Raw genomic sequence first — 23,860 nt, 5'->3', positions numbered from 1 at the left:
CTAAATCTATCAAATATGAATAACTCCATCTCTCTTACAGCATTTCATTCATTCACCCAAGGCAATTAGAATCAAATAATTAAAACAAAACACACACAAATAGTGTTCTTGTCCCCACGGAGTTTACAGACAGTGGAAGCAATATATATATAAATAAACACAGACAATGCCCCACGAAAATTACTGTATTAGTAGAATTTACTAAGTCCTTCATACTGAAACTATATGTGTGGAGGTCAAGAAAGATAACATTTGAGATGAGTCTAAAGAAAGGTTGAGGTGTTCCAGGTGGAGGGAACAGGAACAGTTGGGGTCTCACTTGGGTGAGGCCACAGGGCAGCCCAGAAGTCTTTCTCTGTTGCCTTTTCAGAACTTTCTTTTCTCATTTCTTCACAGAGGCAGACTTTCATGCTCCCCATGCCCTTGACTTCACTACCCCCATCCTCTCATTCTACAAAGATAACTCTAACTCCTAATTCCTATCAAAGTTAGATGTCATCAGATGAGTTCTTTCTTGACTTCCCTCCTCCATGCCTAATACAAACCCCCTTCCACAGCCATTATTTCCTCCCTTCCCTCTTGCCCCAAATGGACGTTTCTGTACTACTCTTCGCCTGTATTTTTACATCTCCTCACTCCTGTAACCTTCCCAGGAATGCAACTCTATCCACATATGTCATCTCTCCATTCTCCAAATACATCTTCATTAGTGACTCTGAGCCATCAGCATGCTCAAGTCTTTTCTATTGACAACCCAGCCCCCCCAACACACACACACACACACACACACACACAATTTTCCCAGATATTCCCCAGATATAGTCCATTTCCTTCTCTGGATAATCTATAGGATTGTCTCCATTTTCTTAACTTGCACTCATCCCTCAAATCACAGCAGTGTGATTTGTGCCCTCACCGCCCTACTAAAACTCCTCTTGGCCAGTTCACCAAGAACTTCCCTGTTAAACACTTTCAACTGGTTTCCATAACACTGCACACTTCCGTGGCTTTCATTCTTTTCTCCCAATATTGTTGAATCTTCAAGATGTTATTTTATTGCCTCTTATCTTCTCACAGTATATATTCCCCATGCATGCTTTTAATTATGTTTTATCTGCCAACTCCCAAATCTCAGCCTAATTTCCTTAATGAACTTCAGATACATTGCATCATTCTTGTCCTGCCCAGGACTGTGATTTTTAATGTGGGTCGTGGGAAATCATTGAAAAGTTTCTTTAGGCGGGAGAGTGTTTGAATCACATCTGTGTTTTAAGAAACAGTACCCGTAATAAAGTAAAAAAACAGGCAAGTGAGATAAGAAACTGGGGTCAAGAGAACTAAGATACCCACAAGGCATGCAAATAACGTGGTAGGTAATGGAAAGCTCCATAAATTCTTCTTACCTTGAATGGAGGGCTAGAGTCACTCGGCCTTGCAGAAAAGTCAAAGGCGATGATGAGATCGACTCCCCTCTGAGGCCTCAGGATCAAGGGGTAAGGCAGGTTAAAGGTGAGGCCACTGTCCACGACGTGAATCTTCTTACTTTTGACATCCAGTGGCTCATATATTCGCTCGAATTCATCAGGATCTTTTGAAAGGAAAAAAGAAAGAATGAGTTAAACCATGACTTAGCATTAGATAGAAAAAAAAAAATTTGTTATATAAATTTGTGAGATAGGATGCCATATGACTAGGCTTTGGAGACAAACAGAGCCAGGCATGAGTCCAACTTTAGCAACTGATAAATTAAGTATGGTCTTTACTCCTAGTTTCTTCACCTGTAACATCAGGGTGAAAGAATCTAGTCAATAAGGTTGCTGGGGGATTAACTAAGATAATGCATGGAAAGTACATTGCTCAGCCCCTGGTATTAATTCTGAGCTGCGCAGCACGATCCCTCTATTGGAATTATGTCCCATTCCATGGGTCTTTACTGGTTTAAACACATTTCCTCATACATTATCTTACTTAAGTCTTATAACAAGACTTGTGAAGTAGAAGAGATCTATAAATAGAAGGTGAAATAAATTCATCTCTCAAGTGATACAACTGGGGAGTGGCAGAGTCCGAAGGGGCCTCATGCTGCACCTCTCGAGGTAGAGGGAGTCCAAGAAAATGATTCTTTTTTAAATTCAAGATGACATTTGAGAGAAAATCATGATGTGGACAAATTCCCAGCTCTGGCATGTAGCTAAACACCTCCAGATAAATTGACAGAAAGTAGTGTTTCTCAATTGTGTTTCAAAGCATATAGTTTTGCAAAATATTAACAGAGAAGTTCTATACACAAGATACCACGATCAAGTGGGTTTGAGAAATATAAGATTCAACAGCTTAAAGCATTAGGCAATTATGCTGTGTGTTCCCTCTTCTCCTTACCATCCTCTGCGGACTCACAGCACTTTTTCAAAAATGAAGATGCTACTTAAGCCTCACATGGGCATCACTATTAATTCTATTTTGTAAGTGAACTCGGAGTAAAAAGGGAAGATGGTTGCATTCTTGCTAACCCACAGCTCCAGCAGGGTCAGAGTTGCTGGCCTTTAGTTTTATTCTACTTTTCTATCATTGTTTACTGAGACTTATGCTAAGTAACTGCTCGAGATTGTTCAGCCAAAAATGGCCCAGCCAGGATTCCCAAGTAAGCCAGGCTGCTTTTAAAGTACAATGGCACCTCGGTTTTCGAATGTGATCCATTCCAGAAACCCATTCGAGTTCTGAAACCTTTGAAAACCAAGGGATCCACAGCTAACAGCAAGGCCTCAGGCCCTTGTCCTCAGCGGAAGCCACGGGGCATGTTCGACTTCCGAGGCGTGTTCGGAAACCGAAGCATTTACTCCTGGGTTTATGGCGTTCGTAACCCGAAATGCTGGTCAACAGGGACGTTCGAAAACCGAGGCACCACTGTACTATACTCGAGGCTACTTCAGGTTGAACGTCTCAAACTCATTAGAGTATCCCATTGCACTGTGAAAAGGGGGAAGAAGTGTTTTTCCAAACTTACTTGAACTTGAACCCGATTTATTACATAACATCTACTAAAATGTCATAGAGAGTTTAAAAATGCCACTGTTGCCCTGGCTGGTGTGGCTCAGTTGGTTGAGCATCGCCTCATGCACCAAGAGGTCACCGGCTCAATTCCCAGGCAGGGCACATGCCCAGGCTGAGGGCTCGGCTCGATCCCAGCGAGGGGCCCTGTAGCAGGCGGCCAGTTGATGTTTCTCTCTCTCCCTCTCCCTTCCCCTCTCTCTGAAAATCAATAAAAACATATTAAAAAAAAAATAAGTAAATGAAAATGTCACAATGAAAGAATATCCTCCCATAATTCAAAGCACACACGGTCTTCAAACCTGTGAATGAGTTAATCAAGTTTTCTGACAGGTATGGAAACATGCTGTTTTATAATTATGACCACTTCCTTAAAGCAACTCAGCTGCGAACATTTCCGAAGGTCATTTTATAAATATATCACACAGATTCAATTTAGGATGCACAAATATTTGGAAGTTTGTGTTCTGAACTCTGGCCTGAATGAACTCATGTCTCAGTTTCTTATTCCAGATGGTGTATGTCACAGTAAATAGCATAAACACAAAAGTAAACAGAAGTCACGTAACTAATGGACAGCTTCTCCAAAATTCGTTTCTACCCGTGTACAACTATTTTGAAGTAAACAAATGGGGGGGGGGGGTTTATCATCTTGTTATTTCTCTTGTTTTCAAAAGATTGTCTGCAAGGTGTGGAAATAGGGACAAAAATAATGCACTAATTTTTCTCATTATAGGTTGAAAGGTTATTTTAATTCTAAGACGCTCATATCTTAATCGGTACAAAAAATCATCATAGGGTAAACTAAAATGTAATATTTTCCCAACATAATATCTAGAAGAGATAAAAATCTCTAATCTCTTTTTGCAAGGGGGTACAAAAAAAAAAAAAGATAGTATAATACATAGGAATTTTAACATAGACTTTATGAACCAAGATGATCACAATTTATGTCAAATCTTTTAACTTTTCATCACACACACATGGTAATCCTAAAACGTGAAAGTAACCAGAGGGAGATAAACAGGGTGCATCTTTGCAAGGGCATTGTCTGAAATACCACTTTCGAATTCAGTCTAAAATGCAGTCATTTTTAGCAATATTGGTCTGTAAATAATAAATTTGAACAAACTTGATATTGACCGAACATTGACTTTTAATTAAAATCAATATGTTGTATAATTTTTTTTCAAATGGATAAATACAAAGTGCGTGAAAAAGAACTTTGATACGTAGACACTCTAAGAAATAAAATGTAAAGTCCTTTCCAAAGATCATTACTTTAAAACAATCCTAGGTTAAAACGTTTCAAAATAGCTCGACAAATTTGAAATTCAAATTTAACTGGGAATGCTATATTTTATCTAGCAACCCTATCACTTCTGAATCTACATAAAATATTGCAAAACTGCCAGGAAGTTGTTAAAAGGTGGAGTGCAGAAAGCAGTGTGTTGAGCAAACCAAAAGGAGCCACGCTGGGTGACGTGATCCAAGCAATAGCGTAAAACAGATGGAATAAAGTACACACAAAGGAAACTTCCGTTTTTACATCAGCAAGACAATGACTAATAAGCCAAGGGCCAGGAGGAAGACAGTGCAGCAGAAGGGAAAGGCTCCAGAGGAATGTCAAGAGGCCAGTCTCCACGCTGGCTCTGCTGAGTAATTTTAGGCAAGGATGAGAATTATCTTTGTAATCTTCCTCTTCTGTAAGTTTACTAAAGAATTTTTGTTCCAGCTCTAAGTATTCTATGAGGTTAAGTTTTTTTTTTAAAAGCCCATCATCATCATCATTCATCCATAAAGCCCAAGTTTCTAAAGAAGACACATGTAATTGGTATCGTAATGGAAATAAATATAATTGTGTGTCAAAACAAAAAAAATAGTGTCACCGATTGTAGGCTCAAGTGTCTTTTTTGGGAGGGGAAGGGAGTTTGGATGAATTTAAAAATAGACATTGACTTTATCACAAATAGACTTTCATTCTAGTTTATAGGAAAGAGTTTGGATTGAAAGTATATAACCAGACATAACCTCTTATCTTAGACTTTGATGCCATAAACACAAGGCAAGGGATAGTAAGTTTCTGTTCTTGTTTCAATAACAGGGGTAACTTCTCCTTCTGCAATTTTCATTAAGCTCAAGCAACACACAGGACCAACACTACCAAAACAACAACAAAATCTAAAGCCTTGTCTTAAGTTTACAAATACTGCATAGGTCTGATGCTTAAGCCAAGAGTAATAGACAGTTTTTGGAAAAATTCCACTGAAGTTTTTACAGCATCCTGTCAATGTCCTCAGGCAGAAATGACTGAGAAATGACATTTGGGCATTTAGGGGAAATATGATGGTGTGGATGGAGTAGAAAAATTTAAGATGACAGGACCATTACGAGAAAGATTATTATGTATTGATTAGTCACCAAGGTGAATTTGATTTTTAATTTGAAACAGGCATGAACAGAAGAATAAAAAGAGTTATTCTTGGGATGTGGCTAAGTGACAAACCTGAAAGTGAGTGGGTTCTTACCAGGTGGCCTTAAAAACTTTAACTATCATTTCTGAGAAAAGAGGGCGGGATACCATAGCCTGATGGACACTGCGGACTGGCGAACTTGACTCCACTCCACCCCCTACCCTGCACTGCGGAGTCAGGCCGAGGACCACGGTTACCAGACTCCCTTACAGCTCGAGCCTGGCTCTGCTGAGACCTGTCCTTTGCCAAGGAGAAACACCCACGTGAGATTTGAGGGAGGAAATGAGGCAGAGGTTATGTTTCTATTTCTACTGCCAGGCACAGTTGTGGGGGCGTTTTGTTTTAACTTTTCATTCCAAACACATGGTAATCCTAAAATTTGGAAATAGCCGGAGGGAAATAGACAGGGTCTGTCTTAGTAAGGGCATTGTCTGAAAAAGCACTTTTCAGTTCAGTAAGTTCAGTCTAAAATGCCGTTATTATTTATTTTTGAAACAACATAAGCATTCTTATTAAATTTATTGGCGTGACACTGGTTAATAAAATTATATAGATTTCAAGTGTACGATTCTATGATACATCATCTGTATATTACATTGTGTTTACCACTCAAGGTCAAATCATCTTCCATCATTTTTAGCAATGTTGGTCTGTAAATAGTAAATCTGAATAAACTCCACACCGACCAAACTGGGGTGATTCTGAAGACTTTTTGAAACGATTTTGGAATCTCAGTCTGGAGCTTGTTCTTCCAAGCCTTGGAACAATTTTGTAAACACCTAATTTCCTGCTTTAAACCCCCTTCAGTTAAACAAGGGAGTGGAGTCCCTGTTTTCTGTGAGTGAACTTGACCAGTACAGAAAGGATCTAAGGTCCGCCTCAATATTTCAATGAAAATGTTCTATGCTGACAGGACTATGTTACTTCCTGTCCAATGTACTTCCCTTCCCCCCCAAAAAACCCCAGTCATTTGAATCCCTACACATGTTATACGCATGTTTCTGTAACTGAATCTAAACGGATAAGTAATAATAAGTGAAATCCCTCTCGCAGAGAAGGAAGCGATCTCCTGGGTTGGCTTCCACAGTTTCCAGCTTCCATACCTACCGGTTACAGCTGTGTCCAGTTCATCTTCATCCAAGGACTCCTGTGTGTTAAAGTCTCTGAAAGGAGACAGCGGGTAGGAGGTATTGAGGTTCAGGCCCAACATGAAGTTGTGCACCTTCCCAGCACGTCCTTCTCTGGTGTTGAATAAAGTTGAGTCGCTCATCAAGGCCATTATCATACGATGGACCCAACTTGCCTGGTTATCATTCTGATACTCCTCTGCAGCATCTTCATTTTCAGTGCCTAAGGCAAAAGGAAATATCGTTATGCATATTCCAAAATTCACTTAAAAAAAAAACCTTCTTCGGGCAATTGAATGTTAAATCTAACAGTGAAGCTCTATGGCTTTTGACTTAACAAATGTTTATTTGCATAAATTAATACAGTAAGTATTTCGGTGAACCACTGTTGTCCTTCAGCTGTTCTTATGTTACCCTTTACCTATAGTTAGATAGTGTCGCCTGGTCTATTCTTAGATTTCCCGGCAGGCTTTGATTTTCTCCCCTCTACCCTTCCCCAGTCCTGTTCTACCTTTGCTCTGTCTACACAAACACAAACACAAACATAAACGTGCACACGCAGAGGGAAAATCCGCAGTACCTAATCCTATCCTCTGTATTTCCTAAATTGCCTTTCTTACCGTGTTTAGTAAACTTCCAGAAATCCTGTAAACTGAGGACAGACAACGGAAGGATTCAACATATATTTCCTGCCCAATAAACACCCTATAAACTGTCATTTCATTCCCACTTATAGAGTCTGGGTTTTGAAACCCTGCAATGTAAACACATGCTTTAAAATGTTTTCAAATAAAGCAATCTCCCCAAAGAAGCAGTTTTAAATGACTTTTTCCTTAAAACCTATATACACGTCACTACTATTGGGAAGCTATGCTGTGTAGTTGCTTAAGAGCAATGTCTCCACAATCAGACTGCCTGTATCCCACCCCTCTCGGCCCTGTTTCCTCGTGAGTTAACCCTTCTCAGCCTTCACGTCCTCAAAGTAAACTTGCTGGGATTGTTGTGAGGATTGACTGAGCTAGTGCACTCATGTAAATTCCTTAGGAAAGTGCCTGGACTGTATTAAATGTTTAATAAACACTACTTAGTAGTAGATATAATGGTAGTAGCAGCATAAGCAGCATAGTAACCATCATTATCAATATTATTAATTCACAATCCAAATCTGAGAACACTGGATGGTAGTGTGACACTACCTTAAATCCCTTCTGCTCAGATTTCTGGGAACTCTGTATATAAATATACATAAAGCTCTGTGTGAGTGTGTGGGTGTGTATGTGTGTGTTTAGAGAAAAGAGAATCTATGCTCAAACTTCATAACTTCCAATAAATGTTAATTAAACACACATAATACCATAATAAATACTGATTTTTAAATTCACAAAGATTAGCCTCACTGTACTGAATGAATGAAATCTTTCAGGAACCAATCCAGATGATGATACATTCACTAAAAACAAACTTACTCTCTTCTACTCCTACATTTTTCTTATGCCAAATATGACAAATAAAATCTTTTGCTAGAACAAATCAGGCTTTAAATTAATGATTTGTATGTCTAAGTATACAGGATATGAATAAGATATTCGATTAGTTTCCAGACATTTGGAGCTGCATCATCATCATCATCATGACTATTACTATATTTATGAAATAAACCCCACTTCTGTAATAGCAGAGGGTCTCCTTGTGATATATTTGGAAATGGCATCATTCGTGAGAAAAACCCAGCAGTCAACAGATAAATGATATCAATTGTTTATTAGCTATAATACTAATAATAAATTTCTATTTGCCGCTTTTTTCAACTTAAAGCCCTTTGTATGTATTTTCTAATTTGATGATTACAAAAATTCTGTGAGAACAGGTAAAATGATGCCGGCATAGATTTGAAGAAACTGAAATTGAAAACTGCCTAAAGACCTTGCTCAAAATCCTATCACTAAAAAGGAAGGAACTACAAGAGAATGAAAAGAAAAGCCATTGACCGGGAAAAAGTATTTTCAAAAAACACATCTGATAAAGGACTGTTATCCAAAATATACAAAGAATTCTTAAAACTCAACAATAAGAAAACAAACATCCCAATTGAAAAATGGACAAAAGACCTTAATAGAAAATACACAGATGGCGAGTAAGCATATGAAACGATGCTCCACATCAATGTCATCAGAGAAACGCAAACTAAAATGAGAGACCACTACACGTTTATTTATGGAAAATGCCAAAATCCAAAACACTCACACCACCAGATGCTGGCAAGGATGTTGAACAACAGAAACACTCATTCATTGCTGGTGGGGACACAAAATGGTACAGTGACTTTAAATGACAGTATTTTTAAAGTTTCTTACAAACCTAAGTTATACTCCTATTACATGATCCAGCAATTATGCTTTTTGGTTTTTACACGAAGGAGTTGAAAATGTATATACACACAAAAAGTTGAGTATGGATATTTATAGCAACTCTGACTCATAATTGCTCAAACTTGGAAGTAACCAAGATGTCCCTCAGTAGATGAATGGAAAAACTGTGGTGCATCCAGGCAATGGACTATTATTGTTCAGCACTACAAAGAAATGAGTTATCAAACCGTGAGAACACGTGGAGGAAACTTAAATGCATAGGACTAAATGAAAATGCCAGTCTGGAAAGGCTACATACTGTATGATTCCAGCTATATGGCATTCTGGAAAAGACAAAACTTTGGAGATAGTGGAAAGATCAGTGGTTGCCAGGGGTTGGGAGGGGGGACAGAGGGGTGAAAAAACAGAGCACAGAGGAAATTTTAGGGCAGTGAAACTACTCTGTATGATACTATAATGGTGGATACATGTCATTTTACATTTGTGAAAATGTATAGAATGTAAAATACCAAGAGTGAAGCCTAAAGTTCGGTTCATTGATTGTAACAAATGCACCACTCTGGTGTTGGATATGGCTAGTGGGGAGACTGTGTGTGTGGGGGGGTGCAGGGGTTATATGGGAACTCTGTACTTTTTGCTGAATTTTGCTACAAGCTAAAACTACTCTAAAAAATAAAGTGTGTTTAAAATAAAATAAATGAATAGTAAGAGCTAGTAAAAAATACTCAAAAACATCCTGAATATTCTCCAATCTAGGCTGGTACTAAAACCAAAGCAGACATATTCAAATGGTTCTTAAACTTCTCAGCCTTCAGATAAGCAGCCAGTACTGCAGAGATGATCAAACATATTGATCCTCAAGAGCAATTTACTTAATAAGTGATGAACCATTATTACATCTACCTGATAGTCCCTAAATCATTACATAGTTAATTCTAGACATGCTAGGCATCTGCTCTTTGTACTGGCCAGCTCCCTTCATTAAAAGGTAACTCAAAATAATAAAATAAAAAAAGACCTGAACAACCAAAATAATTAAAATTACAAATATAAAGGAGCAGAATGTAGACTCAGTTCCTTCGAGGGCAGGGTTCTTTCAGGGTTTCTGCCTCATGATCTGAGCTGCCATATATACTTAGGCAAATTATTGGCTACATAAGGCAATAGCACAGAATGCAAATGGGGACTGAAGCCCAGACTGGACAACACTGGCCAAGCCTTGTGCCTGGTCAAGAGCTTTGTCTGCCCAAGGAAGGTTCCCTTCATACATTTTCACAAAAAGCTGCATACTAACCAAGCTATGGGCCCGTGTAGCTGCACTGCCCAGAGAAGGCATCTCTAATTTTCATAGACAAGTGCTCTGAGGAAGTAACAGCCCAGTTATGAAAGAGAATTTTAATTTTAGTGTTCATTCAGCAAGGATGAAACAGGCTCTTCTGATACCTATAACCTGGCAGGTGGAATTTGTTACCTTTTGGAAAAGAAAGCACTTAATTTCTTCTAAAATCTGTGTTCAAGCTGTAGTAGGACGTGTGTTCACCCAGTTGTTATAAAATCAGTTTAGTTTTTGTTTGTTTTGTTTTGTTTTTGTACTTTTGGGAACCTTTGTACAAATGGTTGTGTCAAACACTGTGTGAAAATGTAAAGTCACTCCGTTTTACCACATTTGCAGCAAAGATGCCTGATTCTTGCCTTCTCCCGGTCCTAGCTCCACCGCTGACCCTCCCGATCCACACCAAGCTGAAAGCTGCGTCGCCAAAATGCAAAGGAACCCATTCCTACCACAAAGTAATACATGTAACAAAAAGTTCTCCCTAATTCCACACAACTCCATCACTGCTCCCTTCCTAAGAAATGAATGTTGGCAATGGGATAAAGGATCAGGAATGGAGTGAAAATATAATTTTTCACATGTTACTTAACAATACATTTTTTAAAGATAAAACTTTAATTTTTTTTTTTTAAAGCCATGTAAAAATGCTCCCAAACCACAATTTCCATGCTGGAAGCCCGGCTCAACAATCAGACTTAAAACAGAATTTGGTATTTCTAACATCTGTTTGTTCTCCATTTTTCCAACTGATCATACTTTTGAGGTATTAAAAAGAAAAGAAATAAAGGATGTTTCTGTGTTGTGTATTTTATTACACATACAGCATTAATTTTCTCTCTGGATTGAAAGCTACTAGTCTATCACTCAGCACCTTAAGCAGAGACTACCATGAGCACCTTGAGTGACAGATCAGAGGAAACATTCACAATCCTTTCCTTATGGACTCTGCCAGAGAAGGTTCTAGATCTCTTACCTTTGGGTTCTTGTGATTCATCATCGCTGTCGGAGCTATCATTACTCACAATATGCTTTGCTGTAATATTTTCTGTGGAAAGGAAGAAAAACAATGAAAGGATCTCAGGTGTCAAGACTCACAATTAAATTTATTATATGGAAACAACCTCAGGAAAACCAAAGGGTGAGATCTACTAGATTACTAGTATAAACTTAGAACAATTACTAGCATAAATTTGGATCAAGTTTTCATTTGAAAACAAAATTTCCTAGGATGTGAAAACTTAGTTTAAAATTTATTAATTTATGATTTAAAGGGAGGAATTTTTATTTAAAAATTCATAATTAGGATAGAGTTAAAATAAAAATTATGAGTACAGAGGCCATTCTTTATCATCATCAATAGAAAAGTCAAACCTTCTTTGGACACTTATATAAGACCACTTTCTACATAGCAACTTATTTTTTCTTCTATTAGTCAATAACTTTTTATTTTATTTTAAAAAACTGACTCCAAGTTCCTAATTTTTAGTAATAGAATCATTTTGGGGCTTTAAACTCAGAGAAATATAGGTGTAACTTTTTCCCCATATTACTCTGCATATGCTTACTAAACCTACATAAATGTCATGTACTTAAATGATCTAGAATATATATGGAAGGACTAATAAATGCTTGATGCAGTAGACTGACTTTTTAATTTTTAGATTTCTTTCATTTTACTGGTATATTACACATATGAAATTCAATAAAGGGAAATATTCATTGGCTAACATTATGATTCATTTCACTTCGTGACTATTACAGAAAGAAATTTTGTTGTAGAGAGGAGGGGGCATATTAAGAAATGGTCCTCTCCAGTGTCAGACGCACTAGGTGTCTTTTGGGCAGGAAAAAGTTTCTTCCTTTAAGCATTTTTGGGCTCATATCTGATACTCTCATTTAAGAAGATGGTTCACCAAAACACTGCCTTCTTCATAAGGAGGTTTTTATGCTATAAGTGCTAAGTATTCTGAATTTATCAATTTCATTTTAAATTATCGGGTTACGGTCCAATTTACCTTTAACTCTTCCTTTAGAAAGGAGAGAGCGAAAAAAAGACACCTCTGAACACCTCATCAAGAGGCAGGCTTTGGTTGGTCAGCAAATGAAAGAGTCACCAGGAGTCTTCCGATTCCCCTTAGTCACCTCTCTGGTCTCATTTCTGGAAACCCTTCTCTAATCTGAGGGAGCAGGCATCCTGCTGACCAGGGTTCTCAACTTCACGATACTCCCCTTAAGTCTGACACACAGGTCAAGTAAACAAACTGCCAAACCCCTGGCCTCAAAGGGGACACCTCACACCAGAGTATTCTCCAGATGACTGAGTATAAACATTCTCCTTTGCCTTGGCCCCCAGCCATCGTCGCACCCACCTTCAGATGTGTTATTTCAGTCCTATTCTCTTCCTGCCTTGGAAGAAGAAAAATAAACCCCAGGTTTATCTGGATTATTCAACAGAGAGGGGGCCCAGAGAAGCAAGCCCCATAACATGTACTCTTGTCCTGTTCTTTTTTTTTCTTCCCTGAAATCTTCACATAATTCAGAGAAGAGTTAGTCATTTCCATAAAATTAAAGTTGATAATGTCTGGGATATAATGTTCATTTAAATAAATGAAGTCAGACCCGTTCAGCAGCATACACTTTGCCTTGTTACCCTTAGAGAATGTGGCTCTGTAGTTGAGTAAGGTGCATATTATTCCTAGGAAATATCTAGGTTGATTCAATCAGATTATCTCTAACTTTAGAATAATTACAATTTTTTCGATGATTTCATTTTCTCTATAGTATACACGTTAATGCAATTTATCAATGTGCCATAGTTATTATCAATGTAAACACGTTTTTACAATACCTAATTCTTCCTCCATTGTGGAGCCTTTATTTTGTGAGCTGGAAACTCCCAAGACTCTGTTGAACAATATAGAAAAGGCACTGCCCCAGACACCTAAAATAAACCAAAAACAGAGACTAACTTAGAATGCACCAAGATTTAAAACAGCCAGACAAACTTGTGGTAGATTTTGATGGCTTACCCATTAAGAAATGCAAGGGGTTTTCTTCATATTTCTTTACAACTTTTCCCATAAAAAATTTGCTTCCAAATAAGTCAGGAGTCATGAAAGTACCATATTTAGCCATGCCGATCTCATAGGGAGTAAATTCGACCCAATCTGAAAGCAGTAGAAAAATTTAATCCATTAATAGAAAATATTACAGAAATGTGCACAGTTAAAGATCACTTCAACACTGCCATGACTATTCTCATTCATTTATTTAAAATTTTTTTAAACATTAACAAAATGCCTATTGTGTACATGGCATTGCCTAGAACTTAGAGTGCTGGGAACTTATAGATGAGTGAGATGAGCACACAAAAAGATCCCTTCTAGCCCGGCCAGGCGTGGCTCAGCGGTTGAGTATCGACCTAGGATGCAGGAGATCGGGGTTCGATTCCCGGTCAGGGCACATGCCCGAGTTGCGGGTTCCATCCCCCGTTGGGGGTGCGCAGGAGGCAGCTGATCAATGACTCTCTCATCATTGATGTTTCTATCTCTCTCTCCCCCTTCCTCTCTCTGAAATCAATAAAGATATATTTTTTAAAAAAGGATCCCTTCTAATTTGCACAAATTGAATATCCTTTCGCATTTAAAAACTCAGACATCTTTTATAAATCCATCTTAATTCTAAAGAGCGGAAAACGGAAAACTCCTGACTCGGATTTAAAAATCCATGAAGGAGATGGAAGAAATTAAGCTACTTCTGATAATGAAAGTGGACTATGAAAATGGAAGAAAGTGTTCCTAACGATGTTGCTTATTAATCATTTTTGTAACTCACACGATTACAATGCGACGTTTTTTTGCTGAGTGTCTTAAGAAACACAAGGTAACAGGTGCCAACGGAGTATACTTTCTCAGAGCTAAGGCTCTGGAACCCAAGTCCTAGGTTCATATCCCATTCTGCTGCTTACTAACTGTGTAATCTTGGGGTAGATTACTTGTGTTTTCTGTGCTTTAGTTCCCTAGTTTGTAAAATTTGAATACAATCGGTAGATAGTTTATAGAATTATTGTGAGGATCTAATGAGTTAAGAAATGTGAAGAGCTCAGAGGAAGGGAGAACACATTTTAATCACTAAATAGATGGCAGCCCTATTATACTTCATATATGTCCATGGCTATAATAAATCTAATTATTGTCTGAATTGTAATGTATCAAAAAAGAGTTCCAGGTGTCTGGCTCCCACTTCCTGCCCTTGCCACTCTCCCGGTCTTCCCCTTCTTGGGAAATAGTACCACTTTTCATATATTCACACTTTATAAGTATCCCCGATTGTTCTCTCTCCCTTATGTTTTACATATAAAATACCAAGCTCTGCAGGCCCCATCACCAGACACGGGCAGAAATGGCTACTTAACCACTTGCCCACCGTGACCGTTCTGGTCCAACCCACCGTCTTCTTTCCCCTGGGTCCCCACAGCAGCCTCCTAAGGCCTCCCTTCTCGAGTCCTTCACTGTCTTCGTGATACCCCGCAGCCAGGATGAATTTTTAAAAATATAAGTTACAGCACATGAAGGCCAGCTGAAAGCTTTCCAGTGACTTCTCATGACACTGAAGATACAAACGTGGCTGGCAAGGCTTCACGATGGTCCGGCTCGCGCTCCCTGTCTGACCACACGCCCTGACCAGCCTCCTGTCACGTCTTGTCTTGCTCAGTCCACTTCGGCCACCCCGGCCTTCTCAGCGTCCCTCCTAGAGACCAAGCGCATCCCCACCTCGAGCCTTCGTGCTTGTATTCCCTTCTGCAAGTGTCAGGCTGCTTCTTACTAACCTCTACTTTGAGGTCTTGGTTATTCACCTTCCATTAAGTCCCACCACCGTCCACCCCTGTCTAACCCTCTGCCTTCCTTTATTTCTTTTTCAACGTTTCCCTTTCTGAAATTATAAAACCTCTATATATGCCTTATCCAGTAATCCCAAATTCAAGTAACTCCAAAATCCACACAATTTTTTTGCTTTTCACTTTGGTGGTAAAACCTGACCTGAATTCATTCTGCAAAAACAGCAGACTTGAAATGATGTGAGGCTGAATCTTTCCTTATCCCACTCAATCTAAATATTGATCCATTCTCCTGGAGAAATCACTCTATTTCATTAAAAGACCCCAATGGGGAATATTATGCAATATACAGTTCAAGTATTTTTTTTTAACTTTAAAATCTAAAATATTCTGAACTCCAAAACATCTTGTGCCCCAAGTATTAGAAAAGGAATTGTGGATGTATATTTATTATATACTCAGTGAACATTCTACTTTAGTGAAGGAGGAAATGACATCACAATTGTGATAAGAATATATTTATAATTCATTTCCAGACAAGGCCAATGGCACGTATACCCTTCATCAGATAGTGGTGTGTTTCATAGTGATTTACAAGGAGTGAGACATGATTAGCGATAAATCAGGAGCTGTTAGGAAAATGTCTCTATCACTCTGAGTAATTTCCTACCTGTGAATCTCACACCCCTTTCTTGGGTACTGATGCATAATAATAATTTCCAGGTTCTTACTTCTCTAGCGATCTGTTCTTTACTACGCTGTGGCTTGTGCCCAGGATCATTATAGACATTCTCAAGAGGTAAGACTCGCTGTCTGAACCCACTGAAGAGCTCGCCAGGGTGGGCTCTGGCTATTGTTCCTTTGCTGTTAACTCGGACAGGTCAAAGCTGAGCCTTTCTCCTGCAACTCCATCTGCCTGCTTCCAACTTCCTGCGGCACTGGGGGCGCCGTCAGCGCACCCCACTATCGTTCCCTGGAAAGGAATTCATCACTCCTCCTCGCAGGCTAGCTCACCTGTTTTCTGTAAACCACGGTATCACAGCCCAGAAAAAAAAAATTCTTTTAACTGAAACCACTCACATCAAATCATCAGCACATCTCACCAGTAACCTTCAGGCTTTTCACTTTTATCTTCCCCTCTCTTTCCTTATCAGTATCTCCCTAGTTCCGGGACCTTATTACAAAAACAGTCTCTTTCCTTGCCAATCAACCCATATGAATCACCGAAATACATTAAAAAAAAAAAAAAATACTACACAAAGAATGATGCTGCTCTACCCAAAAGTACTATTTCCCATTATCATCATAACTGAATAAAAACATTCCTGTCTGGAATTCAGATTTTTCTATTGCTTTGCACTAATGGTTTTCCCAAATACACCACCTACGCTTTACCAGTTCAGACCAAGGCTAGTGTTTTTTAACTGCTCCCGAAGCATACCTCTGGCTTCCCTTCGGAGCATGTGCTCATACTGTTTTACTCAAAGATGACTTTCACCTCCCTGTGATAGATCTTTCCATGAAGTCACTTTTACGACTACACTAAATATCTCTGATAACTTACACTTACGTCAGCTCTACGCATTTTAACGGACAATAATATTCTAACCGTAGGGCTCATTAATTGTTCATATTTTACATTCTTGTCTTGTTAATGGGATTGTAACTTTCTCAGGAAGACTACCACAGTTTTAGTCCTTTAGAGTCTGTGAAAGAACTTAACCTCATGTCGAGCCCATAAGTTGTGCTCAGTAAATGCAATTTACTCACCAATGGATATTTGAAAATCAAAGTGTTAAACCCCATCAGCAATGTAGTGAAGTGGAGGAGTTGAAAATATTTAACAGTTTCAACAACTAATGTTTATTTGTTTAAAATCTTCAAAATGGGAAATGTTTAAAACTATTCTAAGAGGAAAGAAAAACATTCTCTGATATTGCTGAAGTCCGTAACACTTCTGTAAGCTGATCAGGTTCTTTGACTTTTAAAAATATAATTCAGATATTTCAACTTTTCCCCTTAAATATCCATCTTTAATCTAAGAAAATTTCAAAAGCATAAAGTATAAACATGTCCCTCCCCCCTTCCCCCCCCCCCAATAACTCAAGCTACTTAAACCCTCATAACTTGCATCTCCGAATGTCTTTATCTGGGTACAAAATCCACATGACTAACATTTGCTGGCTTTGTCCAATTTGGTTGGAAGAAACAGCCCAAACCTCCTTCTCACAGAAGCTCAACAATGAGGTTAACGGTGCATCTCTTATCTCAGTAACAACATTGCAGCAGGCAGAGGGCCCTAATCGGACATCTAGGTCCTTAGAACCGCCTTTTCTCACTCTGGATAAAAAAGTCCCAAATATTTGCTCGCTGAAATATAATTAATTGTTTAATTAGTTTAGTCAGACTTTCTGTTGAGAATGGCTGCTGATTAAAAGTTCAGAATATGAAGACTATGAAATTGTAACAACAGTAATTAATCTATTGCATTTTTATGTTTTTTCAACATATTCAGTGCCGTGCGTATCTCATGGGATTGCCGTAAGGGCTCTGTAAGATAACTCTTTTTTCCAATAATGAGGAAGAGAAGAATCAGAGAAGTTAAATGACCCGCCCAAGTTATTTCAGCTTAGAGGACAGGACAAGAGTTCCAAACTGCCCGTATCATTATGCTTCTTGGGTGAAAAAAGACGGCTCAGTTGGCTGGGTTCCTTCTAGATGCTGATGACATTTATTAGCCAATTTCCATACATTACAAAGACCTCACAAGACAATAGCTATAGGAAAGCAAAAAACACAAAACCAAAACTATTTAATCATGGCACTTACTTTTTTATATGATAAAATCTTAACTCTCCCTATGAACTCCATTACAGTCAAGGCGTGGTTCCTTCTAGCTGCTGAGGGTACCACGGTTAATCTCTCCCTTCCTGGGTTGCAGTAAAAGTTTAATAAGATAATAGAAGTCCTTTCTGAGCCATAAGCATGATACATGTTTTAGTCAATATAATTGGCAAACACTGGTTGAATAAATAAATTCCAGGTGCACCACATTTTACAAACCATTTCAAATACCTGCCTGAGAGTAGTGAGTTGAGGACAAAAAGTGAGAATTGATAAAACTGCAAAAGGATTCCAGATAGGAATCTGTTAGTTACATGCCATTCACAGTGATTTTTTTTTAAAGCTCATTGTGTGACTGATGACAGCAAGATACTTTTCTTAAAAACAGACGAATCTTAGCAGCCACAGTCAGAAATGCTAGCACACTGCAGAGCAGAACAGACAGAGGCCCTGAGAACTATGTCACGAAATTTTAGAGCACAGGACGATAAGTGAAACTACAGAACAAACAAGTGTTTACATTGGAGACTTAACAAAATGAGGTATTTTGTTCACCAGCTGCCATAAATATAGATTTGTACTTATCAGGTGCTGAATTATAAATATTAGAATAGTGCATTTGCATGGTAAACATGTATCATATTACCCAATTTAATATCAGCAGCGAGAGAACATGCATAGCCTGAAAGCACCAGGCATACTATCTTATTAAAAGTCTTTGAGAAATGAATAATTAAAATTGAGTTATTGATTATAGTCATGATTTATTTTTTATAACTTATTATTTAGTTCACTAATATCAATGAAGATATATCAGTAACTAGTTTCCTGGAATATTCTCTACAACCAGAAAATCATGTAGCTTTATATTTTCTTGTATTTTCAAGTGTTTTTATGCTACAGAAAGTATATTAAAATAAGCAACTGAAATGTCTTCCTCTAAAGAAAATCATTGGAAGCCACAGTTCAAAGTTTCCAGGAAATATTCTGAAAGAGGAAGTCCCATACCTGCAAACATCAGCTCTGAAACATCGGGCTTGACATGTAGACACGTGAAAAGAGGTAAAGGGCATTGGGCTGTATTGACTTTTTCCTTCAAACTACTCAAGGTCATGTTCATCCTCTGTCCACAGAAGAAAGAAAGAAATGGTTTAAATATACAAACAGAAACAGGTAGAAAACTGTTTAAAATAGTTCTTCCATGCAAGACCCTTAAATTTTTGTATAATAAAAATAAATCTTATTACTTGTAACAGTCTCTGGGTCCTGATTAAACAAACAGAGAAGTAAGCGCTATGAAAGTAATGGCCTTCATTCTAAAAACAACCAAATATCGAGGGACTGTGTCTACTTTTGAAGTGCAGGGAGATTTGGCAGCTATGGAGCCCAGAAAGAATTTAGCCCCAGACTCCCTGGCACAGGCTCTGTCTCCCCTGCTTTATCGTCCGATGAAATGTCACACTGTGGTCATGTGTCAAATGATTAATAATCATTTGTGATTCACTCTTGTTTTCTGATGCTATCCAGGCAACCTCCATTCTTCCTCTATCATTAAAATATTACTCTTCCTTATCAAGAAAGATTGCCATTTGGAGGCATGGAAAGTTAAGAGTTAAAAGGTGTATTTTTCCAAAGAAAAGGAATACTTCCCTCCATCAAAACCAATTCACAGAATGAATTAGTAAGCTCTAGTTTGAAATGTAGAAGGGTTATGTCTGGCAGAAACTATGTGCTCTCAGTACACAGTATCGATGATAAGTTGAATCAAATGACTTTTACAAAATATATCATATTTTGTTTTATTTAAAACATTATGATATACATGGTCTTTTGCAATGAGAGGATTGTAGATTGAGCCATGGCTTACATTGTGAATTAGTGTCTCTCCTATTAACATCCCAAAGATATCAGCAAAGGTGACGGGTTGTCCAGATCTTTTCTTCTTCCATAAAGACTCGACATATCTCTTAACTTTCTGTGGCGTGAGAAGTAAAAGGGGGTTGTGGCTAACATTTTTCATTAGCTCTTCATTAATCTCTTCTGGCCCTTTCTCTGGGAAATCTGGGTGAGAATATAAGGTTGACATATACCTGTAAAGAAAACAAAAGATAATCCATAAAGATGAAGGGAGTTACATAATCTCCAAAGAAAGCAGGCACTGTCTGTCATAAGAAAAATAAAAGATGGTAGAGTTCGTTAACTTAATTATCTGATTGATGATATTAACCTATTTAAGGAAAGAATGCATTGATCAGAAAGGAGCTGGTCTTCAATGGAAGCAAAGTAAAGAAGAGGTTTCAGAGGAGACATTGGATTTCCCATGCACCGTGCAGAGGGAGGATGCCCTGCTGGGCCTACTGTCCACTGTCTAGTCTCCAGGAACCGGCATCCCTGTCAGACTACCAGAGACTGATAATGTAAATAAATAAATGGACTTATCTGGATATAATTCATACTAGTTGAGCAATCTAATGATTTGACTTTCAATGATGATTATCCACAGGTAGAAAATGTGCTGTATGATTACTGTGAATGTCTAAAGCTGACAAATGTGGATTATAATCATCTACTGGCCAACTAGGCAGAATCTCTAGACTCACCAACTGCAGGCCTCAGAACTTCTGAGTATACAGATCTGATGGTGAAATCCTGGCGAGAAATAGGTCTTTAAGGTAAACGCTTTCTTGTGGAGATTCTTGGCCACCAGCCATTTGGCCACATCTAGGGATACTAGAAATCACCCTGTGCCTTGGTATTTGATATTTAGACAACAAACATTCAGTTACCACCATACCTCCTGTGAACCAATATCCCTAGAAGCTTAGCTCTCTTACTAAATATTAATTATTAGTTTACTTATCTGTCTCTTTTAATAAGTTGTGGCTACTTACAGGGAAAACTTTATTTTTTCATTGCTTTTAGCTTCAGTGACCAGCAAATGCCCAGTATATGGCAAGCACAGTTTTTTGAACTGCTAAACTGAGAAAACAGACTGATAAATACTCCACTACTTTACCCAACCAAAGAGAAAAGAGCACATATTTTAATCTCCTGTTTCCTTGGCACTCAAATAAAAATACCTATTGTAATGGTTTTCCTTCCCTTCAGGGAGGGAAGAAAACGAACTCCTGTTGGGTCTCTGCTATGTTCTAGGTCTGTGTTGGCTGAAGACTTGGCAGAAGCTTTTAAATTTTCCATTTTAAAGATGAGGAAAGAGAGGATTGCTGAATTTAAATAAGATTTCAGTTCTCAGAGACCAAACAACTCCCACTTCATATTAAATTAGAATTTCTGGTTGAATTCAGAGTTCTTTGAAGACCACCAGTTAAGGATAATTATATGCTAACATGTAGAGAGTGATGATAGACCCAAAATGGAACACATATCTGCAAAAAAACTAAAATTCTTAAAAGATCTTTATCACAGAAATTGGATTCTTAACATTTCCCACAAATATGTGGTAAAGATTAATCAAATGGACTCACTCTGAACTCAAACCTAATAAAATTACCAAATACCTATTTAAAACCTCTTAGATTACCTGAGAGATACAGACCATCCATTCCTACAATTATTCCAAGGTGTACCACGTGATTTATTGAGAGCAACAAAGATCTGATTTTCTGTACTTCGTTATACATTTAAGTAAAGCACACATTGGTGTAATGACACTGGTCATTCGGACATAATAAAAATAGAAAAATTAAAAAATCTTTTTGAGCCTGTAAGTGGTCAATTCCGAAACTATTCAGGATATGCTTCATTCTTTATTCAATTCCGAAACTATTCAGGATATGCTTCATTCTTTATGGGAACACTAAGAAGTTCTTTACTGATCTTATTACCAAAAGTAACATTAACTTCCATGGACCATTGGCCTCCCCTTCACCTATTAAAAATGTAGATTATGTAGTTATACATAGTTTGGATTCTGGCTTGAATTCTAGAAAGGTTACACCCAAACCTGTGTCTCATGCCTCCCAAAGCTATAGGTTATAGAATGAATTTTTAATCTAATTTCTCTCTCTCTCTCTCTATACACACACACAAACACACACACATATATGTATATATTAACTTTTTTTTCACTTCTATCTTTATTGTATGTAATCCAGTTTTACTTTATAAGACACATTAAGTCCTTTCCTTAATGAAGCAGGGTAAAAATAAGGGAAAGGACCAAAAAAATACAATGTCAGTGGAAATCGATTTAGCTACAGAATGATTTTTTTTAAAGTAGGTGAAAAGGAAATGACATGATCAGTCTACTATTGGACGTTTTCATTTCCAACTGTTCAGCAGGATGATGTAATTACTCAAATCTCATCTACACTATTTAAGACTTCCCTTTTCAAGTTTCAAAAACTAAGTATCTTAGGTATAGCAGGGCCTCTATGAACAGTTAGTTAATGAATGAAAGGGTCTCCTATTTATCTATAAATCTGAAAATATCTGCCTCGAATTTTTCAACATATTTATATGATGCAACACCACATACTCTCCATATGAATGCATTTTAGGTTAAGTGTGAAATTTTAAAAGCTAAACCATGCCAGAGAAAAGAAATTCACAGTTCATTCCCCGCCTGCAAATCTCACAGTCAATGTTTTAAAATATCAGCACCGGCCCACCTTCCCCAGCATCTGCCAAATCAGAATCTCCATGGGTAAACATTTAGAGAACTTCTGTGCCAGAAGTGATTCTCACATGCAACTAAAATTAGGAGTGACTTGAGAAGACATTCCACATCTGTGAAGAAAATATCCTGAAACCCTAAAGAAAGCCCTAAATGAATTGCTTCCCCTAAATGCAGCGACTTATGCAAGTCTTCATTTAGTCACTAAAAATGTGGTAAATGGGAGAGAGTCATTAGTGAACAAGACAGGCATCGTCCCCACCTCAAAGAGAACATTTTCTCTAACAAACATTTTGATCTTTTAGCCTGTCACCTCTTATGTGACAGCGTCTCTTGAAACTTTCCTTTTCCAATATTCCCGGAATTCCTGTTAACTGAAAGTTGTCATTCTTGAATTCTGTGTTGGTCAGTTTAAGGGCTCGGGCCCCGTGTCTACAGGTGCAGAGCTGCTCTGGTTTCTCTGTAGATGGTATTAACCTGCAAGCAGGGAAGGCCGCACCCAAGAGTCTCTCGGGAAGAGCTGAGCTGGTAGGAGAACACAGGATGACTGTCCCCACTCTCTTAACTCACCCAGGCCAGTTCTCCTGGTTGGCTAACACGTACATTACAACAAGCATCATCCAAAAGGTAGCAGCAGCTACAAGGGAAGCTTTTGTCCTGCATAAATTCTCTTTTGTGATCGCAGGAAACTTATTGGGAGGTCCAGGGCTTCTCCAGACACGTATTAGCTCATTCGTGCCAAGTCATGGTCATGTATCAGCCCAATATAAACTTACACAACACAGAGTGTAATTTGTTTTTTCAATTCTTTCCGAATTCTTTCCTTTGAACTTTTTACCTCACCCGTACTTTTCAAGAGAGAACTGTTGCCGTGACTCACCCCGACCACCCTTCCTTCAGCCTCAGGAAGTGTCTCTTCTCTCCATGGTCAACAGCTCGAGTGCTTTTTATCACGTCCCATCCTGTCTTCACCTGAATCTTTTTCTATCCAGGATCCGTCTGTTTCTTTACCTTCCCTCTATCCCTCGACACGATTTGCTTCACTGCAGACTTTTACAGAAATGCTCACATCTCTTAAATTCTGAAAACAAAAACAAACCCCTTCCCTGGTCCTATATTGCCTTTCTTGAAACAATACGTTCAGTTTCCACCTTTCTTCCTTACACTTTTTATTTTCTTTTTATTTGCAATT

General features: G+C 38.2%; 1 protein-coding gene across 3 annotated transcripts in view; it reads right to left on the bottom strand.

Moving 5' to 3' along the window:
• PLA2G4A (phospholipase A2 group IVA) overlaps positions 1–23,860 on the bottom strand; it is a 122,711-nt gene that overhangs the window by 18,765 nt on the left and 80,086 nt on the right. For all 3 annotated transcript variants that reach the window (XM_016224670.2, XM_016224671.2, XM_016224673.2), the window contains 7 exons: positions 19,900–20,122; positions 19,041–19,155; positions 13,381–13,518; positions 13,200–13,292; positions 11,325–11,396; positions 6,630–6,872; positions 1,404–1,588 (listed from right to left, as the gene is read on the bottom strand). In XM_016224670.2, coding sequence (XP_016080156.1) covers positions 1,404–1,588; positions 6,630–6,872; positions 11,325–11,396; positions 13,200–13,292; positions 13,381–13,518; positions 19,041–19,155; positions 19,900–20,122 — 1,069 coding nt within the window. The remainder of the gene's footprint in view (positions 1–1,403; positions 1,589–6,629; positions 6,873–11,324; positions 11,397–13,199; positions 13,293–13,380; positions 13,519–19,040; positions 19,156–19,899; positions 20,123–23,860) is intronic.

Source organism: Miniopterus natalensis, chromosome 19 (genome assembly GCF_054644295.1).
Source record: "Miniopterus natalensis isolate mMinNat1 chromosome 19, mMinNat1.hap1, whole genome shotgun sequence".
NCBI lineage: Eukaryota > Metazoa > Chordata > Mammalia > Chiroptera > Miniopteridae > Miniopterus > Miniopterus natalensis.
Note: the sequence above shows the minus strand (reverse complement) of the source record. Positions and strands in the feature narration are given on the sequence as shown.